Raw genomic sequence first — 22,765 nt, forward strand, 5'->3', positions numbered from 1 at the left:
TACTGTAAGCAAACCTTTGCTGTCCCCTTTTTTCCTCTCTGTTCTGTCTTGAAGATGAACGATACTTAACAAAACACAGTTGACTGTTAACTGGGGAAATAGGAAAAAAGGACCTTGGCCAGCCTGTGTACTTGGAAACCTATGTACTTGTGATCAATGAGTTCTGTTCTTCAAGAGACATTAGCTGCTTCTTAAGGAAGTGAGGTACACATAAAGAGGAGTGTGTGAATGACCTGTAACGTGTTCAGAATATGGCTTGTGTGTATCCATTAACATGTTGTCTTTGGTGTACTTGTGGCTGGAAAAATAGTAGGTGAGCCTCCCAGCACTTCTCTTGATGCCTCGTAGTTCACTTGTATGCTGGGCAATTTCTTAATGAAATAGGAGACCTAATTAGCTCAACTCAGTAACACTAATCTGTGAAAGTAAATCTCTGAAACTATAAATTGTAGTAACCTGATTTAACCATTTCTCTCTCTAAACCTGACTTTATGAAATAAAGCTTTTGTAGCTCTTAATCTTCAATGAGTGTTAGGAAGTTAGATACTAGCTACTGTCACTGTACTGCAGTCATTCTATGCTCTTATTATTATTTTCCCGTTTTGAAAAGGACTCCTATTCTGTCAGGTCTTCTTGCACAAAAATGTGTATCTTAATCTGAAAGAATGCATCCTTTGACTGATTTAAGCATTGTTTAAAACTTAGAAGTATTCTATTTTGAAAAAAAAGAGTTGTAAAGTGGAGATGGTAAAAGCCTCAAGTTGTGTGCCTTACTTCACTTTTAAGGACTTAATGCTTCAGATCCAGTTGTGACCATTGTGTTTTAATACATAGAATAAACCAGGTTGGAAGAGACCTTCAAGATCATCGCGTCCAACCCATCAACCAATCCAACACCAACTAACCCATGGCACCAAGCACCCCATCAAGTCTTCTCCTGAAAACCTCCAATGATGGTGACTCCACCACCTCCCCAGGCAGCCCATTCCAATGGGCAATCACTCTCTCTGTATAGAACTTTTTCCTAACATCCAGCCTGAACCTCCCCTGGCACAGCCTGAGACTGTGTCCTCTTGTTCTGGTACTGGCTGCCTGGGAGAAGAGACCAACATCCGCCTGTCTACAACCTCCCTTCAGGTAGTTGTAGAGAGTAATAAGGTCACCCCTCAGTCTCCTCTTCTCCAGGCTAAGCAACCCCAGCTCCCTCAGCCTCTCCTCGTAGGGCTTGTGTTCCAAACCCCTCACCAACTTTGTTGCTCTTCTCTGGACTCATTCCAGCAAGTCAACATCCTTCCTAAACTGAGGGGCCCAGAACTGGACACAGTACTCGAGGTGCAGCCTAACCAGTGCAGTGTACAGGGGCACAATGACTTCCCTGCTCCTGCTGGCCACACTGTTCCTGATGCAGACCAGGATGCCATTGGCCCTCTTGGCTGCCTGGGCACACTGCAGCAACAGTTTATTAAAAAAAAAAAAAAATAATAATCTGTGCACCAATCTGGAATCTGGTGTTCAGAGCTCTGGAAAACTTGTCCAGATGGCAGGGCTTAATGCTCTTTAGTCAAAAGAAGGTCTGTGCCCTGAAATGTGACAGCATCAAGGAAGGAATTTACTAAGTCGTGAAGGTGTCTTTCAAACAAGCACATTAAGCTTCCTTGCACATTTTTTTCTTTTAGTGTGCTGTGGTCCCTATGAAGAGGGGCTAAGGGAGCTGGGGTTGCTTATCCTGGAGAAGAGGAGGCTCAGAGGAGACCTTATTGCTGTCTACAGCTACCTGAAGGGAGGTTGTAGCCAGGTGGGGGTTGTTCTCCCAGGCAACCAGCACCAGAACAAGAGGACACAGTCTCAAGCTGCACCAGGGGAGGTTTAGGCTGGATGTTAGGAAGAAATTCTTCACAGAAAGAGAGGTTGGCCATTGGACTGTGCTGCCCAGGGAGGTTGTGGAGTCACCATCACTAGAAGTGTTTAAGAAGAGACTGGAGGAGGCACTTGGTACCATGGTTTAGTTGATGAGATGGTGTTGGGTGATAGGTTGGACTCGATGATCTTGAAAGTCTTTTCCCGCCTGGTTAATTCTATTCTATTCTGTCATCCTTTTTTGTATGTCTACTGTCTGGATGAAAGATAACTTCAGGAAAAGCTTTGTTTAACCCAAATGAGTTCTTGTTCTGTGCACACTGTCACTGAGCAGAATCTAAACTAGCCTGATGTGACAGTAGAAGGACTCTCAGTGTTTCTCATGTATATGATACTAGAGTGATACTTGACTTAGTTTTGTTACTGTCCATAAATACATGCTTTAATGGTGTGATATGTACTTTAATATCTCTTAATGAAATACCAAAAGCTGTTAACTAGCAAGCTTCTTAACTGAAATAACTTCAATTTCAAAATGTAATCTCCCACTTGCCAGGGGGTTGTGAAATGAGTTGTTTCAGGCATAAACTGTTCAGATGAGGGTAAGACAAGTGGCATTACGTGTGTGTGTTGCTATTTGATGCTCATTAGGTAGCTGGTTAAGACAGATCAGTGCAGCATGCTGAAGACCATCAGAGTGACTAATTCATGGCCATGGATGTCAATACAGTGGTATATTCCAATTATTTTTTGCTTCCATATGAGCACAAAGTTAGAATAGAATAGAATTAACCAGGTTGAAAAAGACCTTTGAGATCAAGTCCAACCCATCACCCAACGCCATCTCATCAACTAAACCATGGCACTGAGTGTTTCATCCAATCCCTTCCTAAACCCCTCCAGCGATGGTGACTTCACTACCTCCCTGGGCAGCACATTCCAATGGCCACGCTTCCTGTGAAGAATTTCTTCCTAACATCCAGCCTAAACCTCTGCTTTAAATTGTGATGCATGCATTTGTTTCACTTTTCTTATGCTTTGTGAGTCTCTGAACTTACTAACTTTAGATAAAGTACCATAGTATCAGTCAGGGTTGGAAGGGACCACAAGGATCATCTAGTTCTAACCCCCCTGCCATGGGGACACCCCACACTAGATCAGGCTGCCCAGAGCCTCATCCAGCCTGCTCTTACACACCACCAGGGACGGCGCCCCAACCAACTCCCTGGACAACCCATTCCAGGGCTTCACCACTATTGGAAAGCATGCACGGACTCCTTGGTGGTGAGGCAGGAATCGTTTATTGGTACAGAACAAGCAGCTTATATAGGAAAAATCAAGCAGGCTAAGCAATTCCCTGACATTCTTGCACCACTGCTGCTAATTGAGTTTTCTCCTTTGATATGCAGCTGTCCATTGTTATCTTCATCCCATATCAGGTTGATCATCTCCAGCATGGAGGCAAATGTCCTCCTGTGTCGCACTTCAGGTTGCTTACCACGGTCAGCCATCCTTCAGTATCAGTGGCCTGCTGTTCTTTCTTGCCCTGAAACCTTCCATAGATACTTTCTGCTTTCCTACAACTCCCCATTTTTATATTTAAAACAGCAGCCATCACTTGTGTCCTGATTATTCTCGTATTCACACTCATAGATTCAGACCTGAGAACCAATTTTTTGGATTCAGCCAGCTAAGATCTTTGTTCAGTGCTTGCCATGTTGAATCAATCCGCACCTGTTGTATATTTGCTAATTGCAGTTCCAGCTGATGCTTCAGTGTTTGGACGTTATATTTCAAGGAGCTATCGAAGGCCCCTTGTAAGTGTGATCTTACTGAGCTCCAATCGTGCTGAGAGTCATTCCAGGACAAGGATGTTACACACATGTCCTTATGATATTCCTAATCACACTGCAGCATCATATGGGTCTGCAAGGCAGCTTGTTGGTCTCCTAACCAAACAACACTGGCCTCAAGTGCATATAACCTTGCCATTATTTAGAATAAAATAGAATAGAATAGTCCAGGTTGGAAGAGACCTTCGAGATCATCGTGTCCAACCTATCATCCGACACCACCTAATCAACTAAACCATGCAGCCAAGCATCCTGTCAAGCCTCGCCCTTAATACCCCCAGCGACGGCGACCCCACCACCTCCTCGGGCAGCCCATTCCGATGGGCAATCACTCTCTCTGTGTAAAACTTCCTCCTAACCTCCAGCCTAAACCTCCCCTGGCGCAGCCTGAGACTGTGTCCTCTTGTTCTGGTACTGGTTGCCTGGGAGAAGAGACTAACCTCTGCCTGACTACAACCCCCCCCTTCAGGTAGTTGTAGACAGCAATAAGGTCACCCCTGAGTCTCCCCCAGGCTAAGCAACCCCAGCTCCCTCAGTCTCTCCTCATAGGGCTTGTGTTTCAAACCCCTCACCAACTTTGTTGCCCTTCTCTGGACACGCTCCACCAAGTCAACATCCTTCCTCATCTATAGCTTCCTGCATCTGCAAATCATTTGTCACATTGGTTAATAAAGTTCTCACTGTGTCTGCAGTTTGTATGCCCTTTGTCAAAGCTGTAACTGAAGCGACAACAGATGTTAATATTATCACAGCTGATATTATAGCAAAAATTAACCATCCCAGAAATCTTTTTGCCCTTTTTCTAGAATCTTTTAGTCCCTGGTCTAATAGCCTGATAACATGGTCCAATCCATTCTCACTCTCCCATCCTCTTGTCATATTCACGGGAATCCATGCCTCTGCCCTTCTTCGGAAGGGAATAATCCTGCTCTGCTGATCAATGTAGTTATCAATAATAAAAGTCTTTAAAGTAATATTGCTGCAACTAAGATATATGCTTGATTCGTTATCAATGCCTATTCCTAATACATATGGGTGGGCAGTACACGCAGTAACAAAGGAACTGCGTAGTACACATTCTACTAAAACGCCTTTATATGAGAGGTCTTTTATATTGTAACAAGGCAAGTCCTTCTGACGATACATCAAGGAATCTTCAACATTAGAGTTTAAATGAGAAACACAACCTCAAAACATACAAAGCTGGTACTGCCAAGTTTCACACACACACTTTTTTTGGTTTTTTTTGGGGTTTTTTTCCCCTTAATGATTCCACCTGGGTCCTTTTACAAATTTTTGGTGAGCTGCTGGATCACGCTTCACCACCCGCTCACCACTTAGGGGAGAAGCCCTTAGCTGCTCTGGGAGGCACACCACTCCCCTCACCTAATGGTCCTACCAAGAGGGGAGCGATGGGTTCAGCCCTTTCCTTGGGCTCAGGCCAGCAACTCTCAATCACTTCTAATTGCCTTGTGGATAGCCCATCTATCGCTTCTGTTGGAATACCTTTCTTCTGACCCACTAGGAGACAAAGGGGGGATTCAAAATGATGTTTTAGTTCTCTTAAGATATCCTATGACAGAGACTGATAGACGGGAGCAGCCCCACCTCCCGGTCTGTGTTCCGTCACTCCTGGCATCGCACGCATCTGTAACATTTCTGTATTTATAAAACCCTTATCATCTTTATCCGTTAAAACATCAGAAATTGAAATTTGCGATCGTGTAGCTACACTTGAAACATGTTCATTAATCAACAATCCATTAGACATTTTAACACCATCCTGTGCATTGCCTCCTTGATAAAGCATCCCGTTATCTCTCACCCCCATATTACTCATAGTAGCGGCAGGAGGTACACAAACACCTCCATAAGGTGGCGGGGGGGTAGACAAAGCCCCCGCCTGCTGGGGTATGGGAACCGAATGAGGCTGAGGGTAAAATCCTGCTGGAAAAGGAAAGGGATAGGGAACAGAGTTAACAACTTAAGTAGTGGCATTTAAGGGAAGAGAGGAAGATAAGCTTGGCGCTGTGGTTTGGAAAAGTGGCTGGTTCGATTTGTCGAGCGATTCTTGAGTAACGGAGCTGTCAGAATCAAAAGAAATTATTTTTCATCAGTTACTTGAGTTGGTGGTTTTCACTTTGCATCTGGTTTTCTTTGTTTCTTCTGCTCCGGTTGAGGATTTGCTCCTTCTGCAGCTGCTACAGCTGCCTTAAGCGGAGGTACCGGTGGATATAAACCTGGCTCCTTTTCTGAATCGGTGGAGCCCTGATCGAAAGGATCATCCAGCTCTGGGTCTGACTCAGAGCTGCTGTCCGCGTATTTTGTATTTGCATTAGGCAATTTTTTAGACTTCTTAAGGGGCACGTCAAACGGCCTCTTTCGCTGTTGAACTAGGAGCTTTTGTGACCGTGCTCTCATTAGCGGGTCATCAGTGCCTATTCTTTCCTCCCCCGTGTGCCCCGCAGCCAGACCCCTTGTTTCTGCCTGTGTTGTGTTGTTTGTAGGAAGCTCATCCTGCTTCTGAGGGCCCACATGGGTAAATGGAGTGTTTAGAGTCCCCGAGGGTGAAGTGCTGTTGGATTTACTCATTAGCGTGGTCGGCGCTAGCCATAGTATGCGCCACGTTATTAAAATGTCCGGTGAAAAATCATCCCCGGATTTTTGTGCTTCTGAGAGGGTCTCTCCAACCCTGTTCCACTCTGTTAATTCGTATGTCTCTGATTCAGGATACCAGGGGCAATTGCGATTTATCCACAGCAAAAGAAGGGTAAGTTTTTGAGAGCTCAGTCTATACCCTTGCTCTTTGATAATTCGCATAAGCACATCATGGTGCAATTGCTGTGATCTCGTGGCTCCCTGGCCCATATTCTTCCGCGGCCGCAGCCCCCGTACCCGACCTGCAAGTGTAGGGGATGGACGCGTCGTCTGCTCACTTCTCCCGTTCAGCTCACTGGGGGTGCAATCCGAGGGTGAGTCTGGAGAAAGATCTCACTGAAATTCCCGATACGGGCGCCGTTTTATCGGAAAGCATGTACGGACTTCTCGGCGGTGAGGCAGGAATCGTTTATTGGTACAGAACAAGCAGCTTATATAGGAAAAATCGAGCAGGCTAAGCAATTAATTCCCTGACATTCTTGCACCACTGCTGCTAATTGAGTTTTCTTCTTTGATATGCAGCTGTCCATTGTTATCTACATCCCATATCAGGTTGTGAGAAACGAACTCATTGCTGAAATTTATAACCAGTTTATTATAACCAGTTTATGTATAACCAGTTTATTATAAAATACAGCGCTGGGCGCATAGCGAGTTTGCTAGAGGCACACCCTAAAAACACGAGTTGAACTTACATAGACGGCAAACATACATATTAATATATTAAAACATACATCCCCAGCACGCTCCCACCCCTCTCCATCAGGACTGAGACAAAACCTGCACTTTTAACCTGGCCAGTCTTTAGACCTGTTGTCGCCTCACCTTTGTCTCCCAATGCCCCATACAATACAGACCAATCAGCCCAACGACCGAACCCCACGGTCCCCAGTAGTTCCCCTTGCGAAAGCCAAATATTAATTACTCACAAGGTTGATCTTCTCCAGCATGGAGGCAAGTGTCCGCCTGTCTCGCACTTCAGGTTGTTTACCACGGGCAGCTCTTCTTTATCATCAAGCCATCCTTCCAGTATCAGTGGCCTGTTGTTCTTTCTTGTCCTGAAACCTTCCATAGATACTCTCTGCTTTCCTACACACCACTCTCATGGTGAAGAACTTCCTCCTCACATCCAGCCTGAATCTCCCCACCTCCAGCTTCATTCCATTCCCCCTAGTCCTATCACTACCTGATGGCCAGAGAAGTCCCTCCCCAGCCTTCTTGGAGGCCCCCTTCAGATACTGGAAGGCCACAATGAGGTCACCTCGGAGCCTTCTCTTCTCCAGACTGAACAGCCCCAACTCCTTGAGTCTGTCCTCACAGGTTAGGTGCTCCAGCCCTCTCATCATCCTCGTGGCCCTTCTCTGGACACCTTCCAGCACCTCCAGATGCCTCTTGTAATAGGGGCTCCAGAACTGGAGGCAGTACTCCAGCTGGGGTCTCCCCAGAGCTGAGTAGAGGGGGAGAATCACCTCCCTTGCCCTGCTGGCCACACTTCTCTTGATGCAGCCCAGGATCTGATTGGCTTTCCAGGCTCCAAGTGCACACTGAGAGCTCGTGTTGAGCCTCTCATCCACCAGCACCCCCTCAAGTCTCTCTCCTCAGGGCTGCTTTCCAGCCAGTCCCTGCCCAGCCTGGATTTGTGCCTGGGATTGCCTCGACCCAGATGCAGGACCCTGCACTTGGTCTTGTTGAACCTCATGAGGTTGGCTTGTGCCCACCTCTCCAGCCTGTTAAGTCCCTCTGGGTGGCATCCCTTCCCTCCAGCGTGTCTGCTGCACCACACAGCTTGGTGTCATCAGCAAACTTGCTGAGGGTGCACTCAATGCCACTGTCCATGGCACCCACAAAGATGTTGAACAAGCCTGGTCCCAGGACTGATCCCTGAGAGACTGCACTTGTCCCTGGCCTCCCCTGGGCCATGGACCCATGGACAGCCACTCTTTGGGTGCAGCCATCAAGCCAGTTCTTTCTCCATCTAGTGCTCCACCCATCAAACCCATGTGTCACCAGCTTGGAGATCAGGATGTGGTGTGGGACAGTGTGAAAGGCCAGGTAAGGTCCAGGGAAACGACATCAGTTGCTCACCGCTCATCTATTAATGTTGTCACCTGTTCATAGAAGGCCACCAGGTTGGTCAGGCAGGATTTGCCCTTGGTGAAGCCATGCTGACTGTTCCAAATCACCTCTTCACTATTCTTCTGAGTCAGTAGTGCCTCCAGGAGGATCTGCTCCATGATGTTTCTGGGGACAGAGGTGAGACTGACTGGCCTGTAGTTCCCTGGTTCCTCCTTCTTACCCTGTTTGAAAATGGGGATAATGTTTTCCCTTTTCCAGTCTGTGGGGACTGCCCCAGACTGCCATGACTTCTGGAACAGAATAGAGAGGGGTTTAGCAACCTCATCTGCCAGTTCTCTCAGTACCTGTGGGTGTATCCCGTCAGGTCCCATGGACTTGAACACTTTCAGGTTCTTCAGGTGATCACCAACCTGATCTTCACTTACGATGGGCAGTTCTTCCTCCCTGTCCCTGGCATTGTCTTCCATGACACCAGGAGTGTGGCTAGAGGCCCTTGCAGTGAAGACTGAGGTAAAGAAGTTATTGAGTACCTCAGCCTTTTCCTCATCACTTGTGACCATTTCACCAGTTTCCTTTCTGAGGGTGCCCACACCTTCCCTAGGCTTCTCCTTCCCATTAATATACCTGTAGAAATTCTTAGTGTTCCCTTTAACCTCCCTGGCTAGATTCAATTTACACTCTGCTTTGGCTTTCCTAACCAGGTCTCTTGGTGCTCGGGCAGCTTCCTTGTATCTCCCCCGTTCTAGCTGTCCTTCTCTCCACTTCCTGTGGAGTTTCCTTTAAAGTAATAGTGTGTCCAGTAGCTCCTTGCTCATCCAGGCAGGCCTCCTAGCATTCTTTCCTGCTTTTCTCTTTGTTGGTGTACATAGCTCCTGGACACAGAGGAGCTGGTCCTTGAATACTGACCAGCTGTCCTGGGTCCTTCTTCCCTCCAGGGCTTTGTCCCACAACACTTTGGCTATCAGATCCCTGAAGCTATCAAAGTCTGCATGCCTAAAGTCTAGGGTCATAAGCTTAGAATGCTTCCTTCTGATTGCCCTGAGGATATTAAATTAACTGCTTCATGGTCACTGCAGCCAAGGCTGTCTCTGAGCCTCACATTGGTTACCAGCCCTTCCCTGTTGGTGAGAACAAGGTCCGGCATAGCACCCTTTCTTGTTGGTTCCTCTACTATTTGGAGGAGGAAGTTGTCTTCTGTGCAGTCCAGGAACATCCTGGATTGCTGGTGCCCTGCTGTGTTGTCCCTCTACCAGATGTCATGGTGGTTGAAATCACCCATGAGGACCAGGGCTTGTGACCTGGAAGCCACTTCTATTTGCCTGTGGAGGGCCTCATCTGCTTGGTTCTGCTGGTCACGTGGCCCGTAGGAGACCCCCACAGTAATATCTCCTTCCCCTGTCTTGCCTTTAATTTTAACCCATACACTCTCAACCAGCTCATCATCCCTGCCCAGGTGGAGCTCCACTGATTCCCGCTGGTTATGGACATAGAGGGCAACACCTCCTCCTCTCCTTCCCTGCCTAAAGAGCTTATACCCATCTATCCCTACATTCCAGTCATGGGAATCACCCCACCAAATTTCAGTAACAGCCACTATGTTGTGGCATCCCAGCAACACAGTGGCCCTTAATTCATCCTGTTTGTTGCCCAAGCTGCGTGCATTTGCATAGCAGCACTTCAGCTGGGCTGGCCCTGTCGTCCTCTTGTGCCAGTATCCTTGTCATAAGCACATCAATGTGGTAGTAAGTGAAAGCACCTGATCTGAACTACTCAGTGAAAGGAAACCTTAAACCTCAGCAGAGTAATGCAAGATGTGTAGCTGCAGTGTGGCAAGAAGGCTGGTGAGAGGCCTTGAGCACAAGCCCTAGGAGGAGAGGCTGAGGGAGCTGGGATTGTTTAGCCTGGAGAAGAGGAGGCTCAGGGGTGACCTCATTGCCCTCTACAACTACCTGAAAGATGGTTGTGGCCAGGAAGGGGTTGGTCTCTTTTCCCAGGCAACCAGCACCAGAACAAGGGGACACAGTCTTGAGCTACCCCAAGGGAGGTTTAGACTCGAGGTGAGGAGAAAGTTCTTCACCGAGTGAGTCATTCGTCATTGGAATGTGCTGCCCAGGGAGGTGGTGGAGTCACCGTCCCTGGAGGTGTTCAAGGGGAGATTGGACGTGGCACTTGGTGCCATGGTCTAGTTGTGAGGTCTGTTGGGACAGGTTGGACTTGATGATCCTTGGGGTCTCTTCCAACCTTAGTTATACTGTGATACTGTGATACTTGGTGCCATGGTCTAGTCATGAGGTCTGTGGAGACAGGTTGGACTTGATGATCCTCGAGGTCTCTTCCAACCTTAGTGATACTGTGATACTGTGATAATGGGAAAGATTTCTCTCTTTGGTCTCTAAGCTTTCAGCATCTCAGAAGAGACTATACTGCATTGTCAAAGTACATGGAATGTACTTTGCAAAGGCAGCCGATGTAGAGGCTGAGTAAATGGATAACAGTAAAAGGAAAAATAGACTTTTGTGGGTCTAGTGGTATAGTTTCCAGACATTAGACTAAATGGACATGAATCCCTTCAGTTTACTTAAATAAATAATGTTGTGATTACATGTTATAAGTAATTACACACTGTGTGGGTGTTCTGACATGAAAAAGTTGTGTAGTTAGAAAGCGCTTCTGAGTGACCAAAAGGTCTTACACTTGATTGGCTGGAAGTCTTCATTACATAAATGAAACAGGATGTCTTGCAGTAGGGAATGTGATTTATGACTAATTTTCTGATAAGTTGGTAAGTCTTTAAAAAGAGATTTAAAAATATACATTTGTTTGAGTCTCAGAAAAAGTTAATGACTTAATGGGGTTTGAGTTTTAATTAGAATAGAGGTGATAAGCTAAATTCCCATTGTCATGTCCTAGCCAGGGAGGGAGAATGGAGTGACTTATCATTGACTTGGGTCAGATTAAGGAGTCTTACCCCATAGGACCATGTAAAAAAAAGATGTTATTGTTAACTGCCCAACTAAAGTTATATGTGTGCTTGAGCATATATATATGTGTGTGTGTATATATATGTATGTATGTGTAAAAAAGAGGGATAAAGGGAGTAGAGAGAGAAAAGGTAAAAATCCAGATCACTATCCAGGGCTCCTGTAACATCTCACCTGATCCATTCAGGGTCTTTGGTGGTGAGTGCACACCTGCCATTGTGTTCAAGTCATCGTATTCCCTTGCTAAGTGGGATATTGCTTGAAGAAGGGTATGCCTCAGTTTACATGGGAAGCACTGGAAGGTGCCTGCCAGTGTGCATGTGTGATGGCCAGCATTAACTGTTTCCAGCAACTGAGTCAGGGGTCACAGAGACCCTTTGAACATTATGTGGCAAACTTCACTTTCTTAGCAGAACACACACAAACTTTGCAAGGGGACAAGACCACGCATCTTCTGATGCATTCTGTATCCTACTCAGCTGTCATATTTTGTTCCCTGTCTTACCCACAGAGCACATACTTGTCTTAACTGCAATTCTGCTTCACACAGTGTTTGAGACATGAACTTGTTGGGATCAGGTCTGACAACCATGCTGCATATTTGATTTTTTTTCCTATCCTTGGAGGAAAGCTAGAGAGAATAATTTAAAGGCAGCTCACTGGTCATCTTGGGGAAATGCATTGCAGCTCTGTGTTAAGACAACTGCCATACTTCACTGCCACTGCCATACTTCACTGCCTTGGCTGGTTACCTGCTTTATACTTCTGGTATGTTTTACCCTTTAGCCTCTGTTTAGTCTTACTTGAAACATTTGGTTGTAGGTGACAGTGAAGTTGATTGGTTGGACTGCTTGTGAACTAAGAATCCATTGAGGGGTCATGTTCATGTGCTCAGTGTTGTACTGGTTGTCAAGTTTGAACTCCTAAAGAAGGCTTTTTTCTTGCTGACACTTCTGCTGATAGAAAAACACTTTTTGTGCTTTGTACTGCAGTTTAAAGCATGAAATTATTTTCATTGCTAGGCCACTCTCCATCATCTTTGAAAAGTCCTGGAGAACAGGAGAGATGCCTAAGGACTGAAGGATAGCCAGTGTCACTCCAGCCCAAAAAGGGGAGGAAAGATGACTCAGGTAACTATAGGCTCTGTCCCTGGAAAGGTGTTGGAGCCATTTGGTTTTGGTGCCATCTCAAAGCATTTCAAGGAAGGATGGGGTGATCAGGAGTAGTCAGCATGGATTCACCGGGGGGAAGCCATGGAGCGGGTCCAGAGGAGGGACACAAAAATGATCAGAGGGTTGGAACGCTTCTGCTATGAGGACAGGCTGAAGGAGCTGAGGTGGTTCAGCCTGGAGAAGAGGAGGCTCCAGTGAGACCTAATAGCAGCCTTCCAGTACCTGAAGAGGGGCTACAATAAGGGTGGAAAGAGTCTGTTTACGAAGGCCTGCAGTGATAGAATCAGGGCCAATGTTTTGAAACTAGAGAAGAGTAGATTTAGGTTGGATGTTCAGAAGTTCATTACCTTGAGGGCAGTGGAACACTGGAACAGGTTGTCTGGGGAGGTGATTGGGGCACTAGCCCTGGAGATACTCAAAAGTGAGACTTGACAGGCTCTGGGCAGCCTGATCTAGTTGAGGATGCCCCTGTTTATGTTTTGGACTAGATGACCGTTAGTGTGGGGGGACTGTGATGAATCTGTGGACTTCCTGAAGAGCTCTGTTGAAGAGTTCAGTATTGAAAACATCACTGTGTTCCCATGAGATGTTGGAAACTCCCTGGACTGCATGTTGGAGGATGAGAAACCACAAGAAAAATAGGAGGCCACCTAGACTTGCTTAACAAATAACTATAGCAACATTATCACTAACCCATAATAATCTTGAGAAGAGTCTGTTAAGCAATCACATGCAGCCACACTAACAAGATAGATACAAATATGTGTTGCTTGCTGGAATAAACGGGGTCTTCTGTCTTTCTCTATACTCTGCTTGCATTTTATCTTCATCACTTTGGCCATCACCATATCCATACAGTGACACTTTAGAGGTCCCTTCCAACCCAGACCATTCTATGATTCTATGCTTGATAGCCTTTTACAAAGGCCTAACACAATGAATAGATGATGGGAGGGCAGTGGATGTGATGTACCTTGACTTCAATGAGATTTTCAACACTAAGTCAAACAGCGTACTCACCCAAATTACAGAAAGGTGAATTGGGTGGTTGAACAGTGAGAAGGATTGGGAACTAGCTGAAGCACAAAGGTCAGAGGGTTGTGGTCAGTGGGGCAGAGGTTAGTTGGAAGCCTGTGGTTAGTGGTGGTCCCCAGGGATCAGTACTGGGTCCAGTTCTGTTCAACATACTCATCAATGATGTGGACAAAGGGACAGATGGTATGCTCTGCAAGGTTGTGCACCACTTTTGTAGGTTCTGGAGTCTCCATCTCTGGAGGCATTCAAAACCTGTCTGTGTGTGTGTTCCTGGGTGATTTACAGTAGGTGATTCTGCTGTAGCTGGGGGATGGGCTAGGTGATCTCCTTCCAATCCCCACCATTTTGGATTCTGTGAAGTATTTGGGATTACGCAGGCATCAATTATTTAAACAGCTGACTTGTGTCACAGAGGTATTTATGGTGTGTATTCATTTTTTGCCTGTGAGCTGCATGGTGTAAAATGTGCAGGGGGGCAGAGCAGAATATCAAAGTATCCCTTCTGGCTTTGATCTTTGTGACTTTACAGTGCCATAGTATGTGGTTTCAGATGCATTTGGTTTTAATAAGGCAGCTTCAAGATCATGGTTTAAGGTGAAATTTTGAGTATAGTGTGCATAGTGTTCTGAGTGTACTGTAGAGTCTTCAGAGTACATAGAGGGTAGCAGTCTGCATCCCTGTTTCTACTTGCTTTATATGAAGGGAGAATAAAGAGTTACTGAAAAAATCAAAAAATACTTCATAGAATAATGGTTTGACTTTGTTTTATTCACAGTATTTTGCTGCTTACAATCTGGTTTACTTTTTTAGGTTTAAGAAGGCTAAAACTTCACTGGAACTGTAACAAGGATGGACAGTTACTTTAAAGCTGCAGTCTGTGACTTGGATAAATTGCTTGATGAATTTGAACGGAGTGCAACAGGTTAGTTCCTACACTTACTTCTTGTCCAGCAAAACAGCTTAGGTCAAATGACTGTTACCATGAAGTTTGGAAATAACATGTAGAATAGAATAGACCAGGTTGGAAGAGACCTTCAAGATCATCTTGTCCAACCTATCATCCAACACCACCTAATCAACTAAACTGTCGCTGTGGGGTTCAGCGCAGCACCCACAGCGACGGCGATGGAATTCAAGCAGGGGGGTAGGGAGCGCCCAGGTCAAGAGCTCCTGCCCGTGGCAGCAAGCCCACAAGACTGATGACTGCCTTCATGGAGCTTGCATTCGTAGCTCTCCTCTTGGTGTGGCTCCAGGGGATTGGTTAACCCCCACTTCTTACTGGCTGGCAATACTTATTAGGATAGTACAGCTGGCTCCTATCTTATTAGAGTTACTTGTTAAGCTACCACAGGTGGTTCTTTCCTCATCTCTCCTAGCAGTTTCTCATCTTTTATCATCCAGTCCGAGGGACACAGTTCCCCACAGTAAACCATGGCACCAAGCACCCCATCAAGTCTCCTCCTAAACACCTCCAGTGATGGTGACTCCACCACCTCCCTGGGCAGCCCATTCCAATGGGCAATCACCCTCTCTGTGTAGAATTTCTTCCTAACCTCCAGCCTAAACCTTCCCTGGTGCAGCCTGAGACTGTGTCCTCTTGTTCTGGTGCTGGTTGCCTGGGAGAAGAGACCAACCCCCACCTGGCTACAACCTCCCTTCAGGTAGTTGTAGAGAGCAATAAGGTCTCCCCTGAGTCTCCTCCAGGCTAAGCAACTCTAGCTCCCTCAGCCTCTCTATATAGGGCTTGTGCTCCAAACCCCTCACCAGCTTTGTTGTCCTCCTCTGGAGGGCTAAATAAAAGCTTGTATTGATGAATAGGTGGAATTGAGAGGGAGTGGAAAGAGAGGAACTTTCTAACCTTTGCTTTTGATGTCTTTTTTGTTTAAAATAGATGAATGTGATTGCTACAGAACACCTCAAAATCCGTATGACTCAAAACACCATTCACTTTCTTCGGTTCTGGATTGCTTGCAATGTGTATACCCAACACCAAAATGGCAAGAGGATGCTGACAGTTGTACTTCATCAGAAGAAATCTCTCTGGCTAGCCACACTGGAACAAGTGAAGAGCTTCTGAATTACTCACAACAAACTGAGAAGGGCATTGCTGGGCCTGATCTTTTGTCTACTGTGGACAGTGGTTCCTTAAGTGAACTTCAAGCATCAAATCTAGGGAGGTTTAGTATACCTGTGTGTGATCTTGTTAATGACACAGGTAACTTGGTCCATTCAGTGGCTGCTCATGAAGATGCTCAAAAGTTGCAGCCAGATGACTTCCAGTACAGGGAAGGTTTGATTTGCTTTGGCACATCTCCCATACCTGTTCCTACTTGTGTGTCATCAGCTGGATGTAGCAGTGTATCAAGTACAGAGCACAGTGATGGAGGCTTGATGCTAGAAGATTCAGGACATCTTAAAACAGAGGAGATTAATCATTCAGCTTTAGAATTGGACAGTTACACTACAACAGAGATCACAGGTCTGTGTGATGGCCAACATAGGACAGAGTTGAAGTGCAGTGGAGAATCTGATCAGCATGAACAAACTGCTCATCTTAATACTCCATGTGTCCCTGTAGCGTCACAGAATTTGGATGTGTGTAGTCCCAAAGATGAGAAAGCATGTGAAAAATTGCCCTGTGAACCACAAGATGAAAGTGCACACTCTCCTGTAAGCAAAGAGATAGATGGAAGAAGTGCCATAGGAGAGGTAGACTCAAAAGAGGAGAGCGATGTTGAATCCATTCCTTCAGATCTGACAAAGAGGTCTCAGTTACACAAAAGCCATACAGCATTACCGGGAAGTTGTACTTTACCAGGCTCCTCATGTCAAACAGGAGCTAAAGTAGAACTGGAAGAGAAAATCACAGAAGAGAATGTAGGTAATAAGGAACTTCATAGCCATGAAATACTAAACACTGTTTCAAGTTCAGTAGAGGATGTCCAGACCTCACTCTCATGTCTTCCACTTCCTGTGTCTCTATGTGGTTCATTAGTTGCAACAGAAGAAAAAATTAATCCTTTACCTCAAAAAGAAATGGCAGAGGTTATTAGTAATATTTTAACTGTTCATACTGTAAAGCCTAGCACTGATCTCTCTATCAGGGAATCCTGTGAAAACACCGACTTCCATGAACAGGAAGCATGTACAGCAAAAGTTGATGAAAATGTTGTGGAAAAAAGTATAGATGGAGAGAAGTATGACACAGAGAATGTCATTGATGACAGTGATTCTCAGCAAATCAAAGATTTTGCTTCTGGTCTTCTGGAATATGAAGCTGAGCCATACTGTGTTCATATAGACTCTGACTGCAATGGAAGTATGAGCCCTGTTATGGCTGACTTCACTGTCGAGGAGAATGTTATTAAAAGTGATACTCTAATAAGTGATGCTGAGCTCGATGCTTTCTTGTATGGACAAAGTCTTCAGCCCAATGTGTTGAAATCTTCAGATAATGATAGTATCTTAGTGGAAGCTGATGCAGATGAAGGGAATCTAACAAATGTGAACAACCTGGATTTCACAGAGGTCACTGAGGAGCATATGCAAGCAAAGCTGGACAAGATAACAAGTGTTAATAGTAATCTTAAAGTATCTCTTACTGCCAATGAATCAGACTCTGCAACAGAAGAGACTGTGTCTCACATTCAGGACATGACTGAGAGTGGTAGTGAAGCACTAGTTTCTAATGTTCATAGTGAAGGAGCAAGACCAAAGCAGTTGCTTGGCCTTTCCCCAGGAACTGTTGTTCAGAGACAATTGAACAGAGCAGATGTACTTGAGAGAGAAAACCAGGAAGCCAGTTCTGTTACCCCAGAAGTTCCCATCTCAGGCACCAGTGTGAAGGTTGGTAAAAATTCTGACCCTGTGTTTTCTAGAGAAAGCAGCTCTGAAGCTGGAGAAAATCAACCATCTAAAAATGCAGCATCACCTAAAATACCTGCAACTCTCTCATGGAAACAACCATTATGGGTTCCTGATTCAGAAGCACCCAACTGCATGAACTGCCAAGTCAAGTTTACATTTACGAAAAGACGACACCACTGCCGTGCATGTGGAAAGGTAAGTTATTGGAGGGGGTGCTGTGTTAACAAGAAGCAAACCAAGTCTGATCTTGAAATAACCAAAATACAGAAGGGGGAAAAAAGTACTGACAGAATTTTCTAGGCTCAAAACATTAAAAAAAAAATCATTCATAAAAACTTGTTCAAAAGACTGATACTAATTTAAAAAGTATAACCTTTATGTAAATCATTAAAGGGAAGTACAGAGAGTAGTCTTATTTTGTCTTACATTACTGGTTAGGCTAATGTGATCATAGAAGATGAGATAGTGAACTACTTCATAGTTGCATTGAATCAATTTTTCACTCAGCATTCCAGTTAAATACTTAAGCTTTAAAAAAATGAAGTGATGGTGATGTCAAGTCAGGTAAGTAATACTATCTGTAAAACACTGTCCCTGAATCAGGAAGGAGTGCAATCTGAACAGCAGTACCTGTGCAAAGGATTTATAGCATAAATCTGTCCTCCTCTGTGTTTAGATGTCTGATTTTCCAGGGGAGTCATCCCAGGGTAAAAATAAAAACAGCTGCTCTTGTGAGGTGAATGTTACTCACCTACTGAGCAAGTAATCTGTAGAATTTTTTGCACCCTGTGGTCTTCTGCAGTGAGGCAATGCCAAAGCTTATTCTTAAATCAGAATTCCCTTGTGTGCCCTTACACTTGTATTAGTACATAAGTGGAAATAATATCAATACTAATGAACTTACTTTTTAGTGTTCCTCTGTAAGTTTTATGGATGAGGAGGTATTGCAAAAAGTAATGTCAGAACTTGGTAACTTTTTGCATCCCTGGTATTGAGAGACATCTGGAGATACTTGGTTGGTTGTTTTTTCTTTTCCCCCCAGGATGCTTCTTCTAGCACAGTGTATCGAAAGCGTTGTATGCATTTACTCCAGCTGCAGTAGGTGTGAACTAAAATGTAGGTTTGAATTTGGCTGCCAGGATAATTAGAAACTCATTGTGAAAACCTCGAAGTCATTGAACTTACTCACTTGGCAGAATATCCTGTCTGAAGTTTTGCAGCATTTTAAAACACAGTTCTTGAGAATGAGTTTCATTTTAAACGGTGACCTGATCTGCCACATCCACACATTGCTTTAATGCCTCTAGGGGTGGTGACCTCCCTGGGCAGCCCATTCCAGTGCCTGACCACATTTTCTGTAAAGAAGTTTTTACATTTGTCCTCTGTGGACAAACAGAGGAAGACAACTGTATGATTTTCATGTGATCCAAAAGGTATTTCTTAACAGTGAAAATAGCAACATTTGTGAATTCTGTCTTCTGTGCTGGAGAGAAGTGTGAGCTTAGTGATCCCTGCTTTCTCACCCATCTGGAACACTTGTGATATGTTTCCTCTTTCTACCTCAACCAGAAATTATTTCTTTGCTGAGCAGTCTCATCATCATCTCCCTTCCTCTGTTACATTACCTGCCCCTTAGTTTGTTTTCACCTCTTGTCTGGGTACTGACCACACCACTCAGCTTGGTGTCATCAGTAAACTTACTGAGGGTGCACTTGATCCTGCTGTCTGTAGCACTGATGAAGATATTTTATGTTTTGTTTTTAATGAAGTGGTGCAGCAACAGGGTCGCCTTTGGCAAGGGGTCTTAGGAAAGGAAGAAGGAGCTAACTGAATGAAAAATGCCATGGGCAATAACACCCATGTGTGACACTTTGGTCCAATGATACTATTTTGATCTGAGGTTGTCTTGTTGTTTATTGCAAAAAATGCTGTTCTGGCATCTCCTGACTTGTGGCTCTAGCCAGGCTGTTATCTTGTCTAGTTGCACCTGACATTTGAGAGCTGTGGCCTTGAAGCCTCCTTATCTTCTGATTCACACAGTCTCTGGAGGCCCTGTTTTGGTATACCTAAGTGAAAATTTGCAGCTGGTAGCTGCTAAGCAAGTGAAGCTCAGCAAACAACACACTGAATCATACAGTGTTATAACTGGACATGATTTGCTCTATTTAAAACTTAGTTATTTAAGCTAACCCACTAATGTCTCCTAACACTGAGACATCCCTGCTCAAGAGGAGAGTTGACTGGTGTACAGTCCACTTGCCGTCTAAGGAGGATTAATGATGGGCTTGTCCTCCAGTCTGTCATGGGTAAAATCATGTTGCTAGAGATCACCACTGCACAACCTCACTGCCTAGCAAGGAGAGCTCAGAGAAGGCTCACTTAGGCTGCTGTAAATTTATGCAATAAGGTGGTCAGCTCATAGTCAAATTGCACACAGCAGGAAAGGTATGCATGAGGTTTCTTGTAACCACAACTGTCCCTGTTCATCCTGCTCCTTTGTGGGTTGAATGGAGGAGTTCTTGTCCCACATATGGCTCAGGCCTTTACTTTCTTTGGAGCCTGTACCACAGTAATGCTGATTTGATTATGAGGGGGTTTGAGGGCATCCATCACACCCTTGCAGAAAGCAGCTTTACTAGAGACATAATTCTTTGAATTGGGGTTGTGCAGATGTAATCTAGTCCCCACCTCTGATTTAAAATAGACAAGTTTATATTTCCTGTTGGAATAGAATAGCATGTTCTGTTCTTTCTAAGCAGTCTTCAGCAAGCTTTTAAAATACTTTGCTGATGGAGGTTGCATGAAGGTAACTAAGCTTTTTTTCTGACAGAGTTGAGGAGCCTAATTAGCCAACATAATTCCTGAGCCAGCATTAGTAAGTAGCTTGGGAAGCAGTGAGATCTGGCTTTTATAGTTGTGAGATGGAAGGGGCTTCTTAGAATTTTGTAACAAAGTGATTTTTTAGTGAGAAACTTAGTGCAGGGCACAGTGCTGCAAGGTCAGTAGATAAGGAATGGTTGTTTTTGCTGGTATGAGACTGTGCTCTAGCCATTATCTGAATTCTAGTGGGAGACTGTAACAGTTACTTTAAGAGATAAAAATGGAAGTGGAAAAGAAAATCTGAAGTTCTTGTTCAGTCCTTATTCCCATCAGATTTCTTCTGTGTAAAACAGGTATGGGATTAGCAAAAGTAGGAGCGAGATTGAGGATGATGGTTCAACCTGGAATTCCTTCCATCAGTCCATATAAGAATTTCAGTATAATATCACAGGTGTCCTTCTCAAGGCTGCTGTTGGATGTGTACATACTGTGTACATATATGTGGTACATACTTTGAAGACTTCTTCATGAGACGTTAAGATACAGGCTTGAATATTAGGCTATTAAATATATTATCTACATTAGGCTGAAGGATTTAGAATCAAACAAGTATATTTTTTAGAGTTTTCTAATCACTCTGCAATTGTATACCAGCTGCTTACAGCTATCTTAAAAAGAAAAGAAAAAGGAAACAGAAAAATCCAGCTTTAGCTGTTTATCTAGATTAATTGAGTGTGGTTAGATCTCCTCACAGCAAGAAATTCTGGGTGCTACTCTGAGAAAGTACTGTCAAGAGCTTAGGTGTGTGATATGGATGTTCTGTGTGGAACATTGGGTTGTAGACACAGAATCACATAAGTTGGAAGGGACCTTAAAAATCATCCAGTTCCAACTCCCTCTGCTATGTGTCTCTTGCAGGGGCACCTTCCACTAGACCAGGTTGATCAAGGTCCTGTCCAGCTTGGTCTTGAGCACTCTAGGGAACAGCATCCACAACTTCCCTGGGCAACCTGCTCCAGTGTCTCATCACCATTACTGTAAAGAATTTCTTTCTAGTATCCACTCTAAATCTACCCTCATCCAACTTAAATACATTCCCCCATGTCCTACCACTACCAGCCCCTGTAAAAAGTCCTTAATTTTTCCCCTAGGCTTCTTCAGGTACTGGAAAGCTGATACAAGGTCTCCCCAGAGCCTTCTCTTCAGGCTGAGCAGGCGCAGCAGGCCCAGCTGGTAGCCTGCCCCCATAGGGAACATGCTCCAGTCTCTAATCATCTTTGTGGCTCCTCTCTGGACCTGTTCCAGAAGTTGGATGCCCTTCTTGTGATGGGGGCACCAGAACTGAATGCAGTACTCCCAGTGCGGGTCTCATGAGAGCAGAGTTAGAGGGGGAGAATCACTTTCCCCATCCTGCTGGTCACACTTCTTTTGATGCAGCCCAGGACATGGTTGGCTTTCTTGGCTGCAAGTGCATGTTGACAGCTCATGTTAAATTTCTCATTCTCTGACATGCCCAAGTTCTCCTCAAGACTGTTTTCAAGCCACTCACTCCTCACCCATCCTATAATTGTGCTTGGGATTACCCCAACCCAGGTACAGGACCCTGTATTTGGGCCTTGTTGAACTTCATGGGGTTGGCATACGCCTACCTCTCCAGCCATTCAAACCCCTCTGGATGTCATTCCTTCCCTCTAGCATGTTAACCAGACCACACAGCTTGGTGTTCTCTGCAAATTTCTTTGCCTTAGTCTTTACTCCTAAGACCAGCCCTCAGGAACCTAAGTCTCTAGAAGCAAGGGAGCAGAACTGGAAAGATGTGGACATTCTGCTGCTCTGTCAGAACCAGGTTAGAAACCTCTTATACCAACTAAAGACAGACAAATCTATGGACCCTGATGGGTTGCATCCACAAGTGCTGAGAGCTGGCTGATACTTTTGCTGAACCTCCCTCCATCATCTTTGAAAAGTCATGGAGAACAGGAGAGGTGCCTGATGACTGGAAGAAAGCAAATGTCACTCCAGTCTTCTGAAAAAGCAAGAAGGAGGACCCAGGCAACTACAGACCAGTCAGCCTCCCCTCCATCCCTGGAAAGAAGATGGAGCAGCTCATCCCGGAGGTCATGTCTAACCACATGAAAGACAAGAAGGTCATCAGGAGTAGCCAACATGGATTTACCAAGGGGAGATCCTGTCTGACTAATCTGATAGCCTTCTACAAAACCATGACCATGGGTAGATGAGGGAAGATCAAGGGATGTTAGACTAGACTAGACTAGACTGGAGTGGAGCGGACTGGAGTGGAGCAGACCAGACCACCCCAGCCCAGCCCAGCCCACACCAGCCCAGCCCACACCACGTTGGAAAAGACCTTTGAGATCATCAAGTCCAACCTATCATCCAACACCATGTAATCAACTAAACCATGGCACCAAACGCCCCATCCAGT

General features: G+C 45.0%; 1 protein-coding gene across 1 annotated transcript in view; it reads left to right on the forward strand.

Annotated features, from left to right (window-relative positions):
* The window catches only part of ZFYVE16 (zinc finger FYVE-type containing 16), a 54,105-nt gene that overhangs the window by 3,617 nt on the left and 27,723 nt on the right, over positions 1 to 22,765 (forward strand). Inside the window, exons 2-3 of the mRNA XM_054177791.1 lie at positions 14,443 to 14,554; positions 15,524 to 17,694. Of these exons, the coding sequence (XP_054033766.1) occupies positions 14,482 to 14,554; positions 15,524 to 17,694 (2,244 nt within the window). The 5' untranslated portion in view covers positions 14,443 to 14,481. The remainder of the gene's footprint in view (positions 1 to 14,442; positions 14,555 to 15,523; positions 17,695 to 22,765) is intronic.

Source organism: Dryobates pubescens, chromosome Z (assembly GCF_014839835.1).
Source record: "Dryobates pubescens isolate bDryPub1 chromosome Z, bDryPub1.pri, whole genome shotgun sequence".
Classification (NCBI taxonomy): domain Eukaryota; kingdom Metazoa; phylum Chordata; class Aves; order Piciformes; family Picidae; genus Dryobates; species Dryobates pubescens.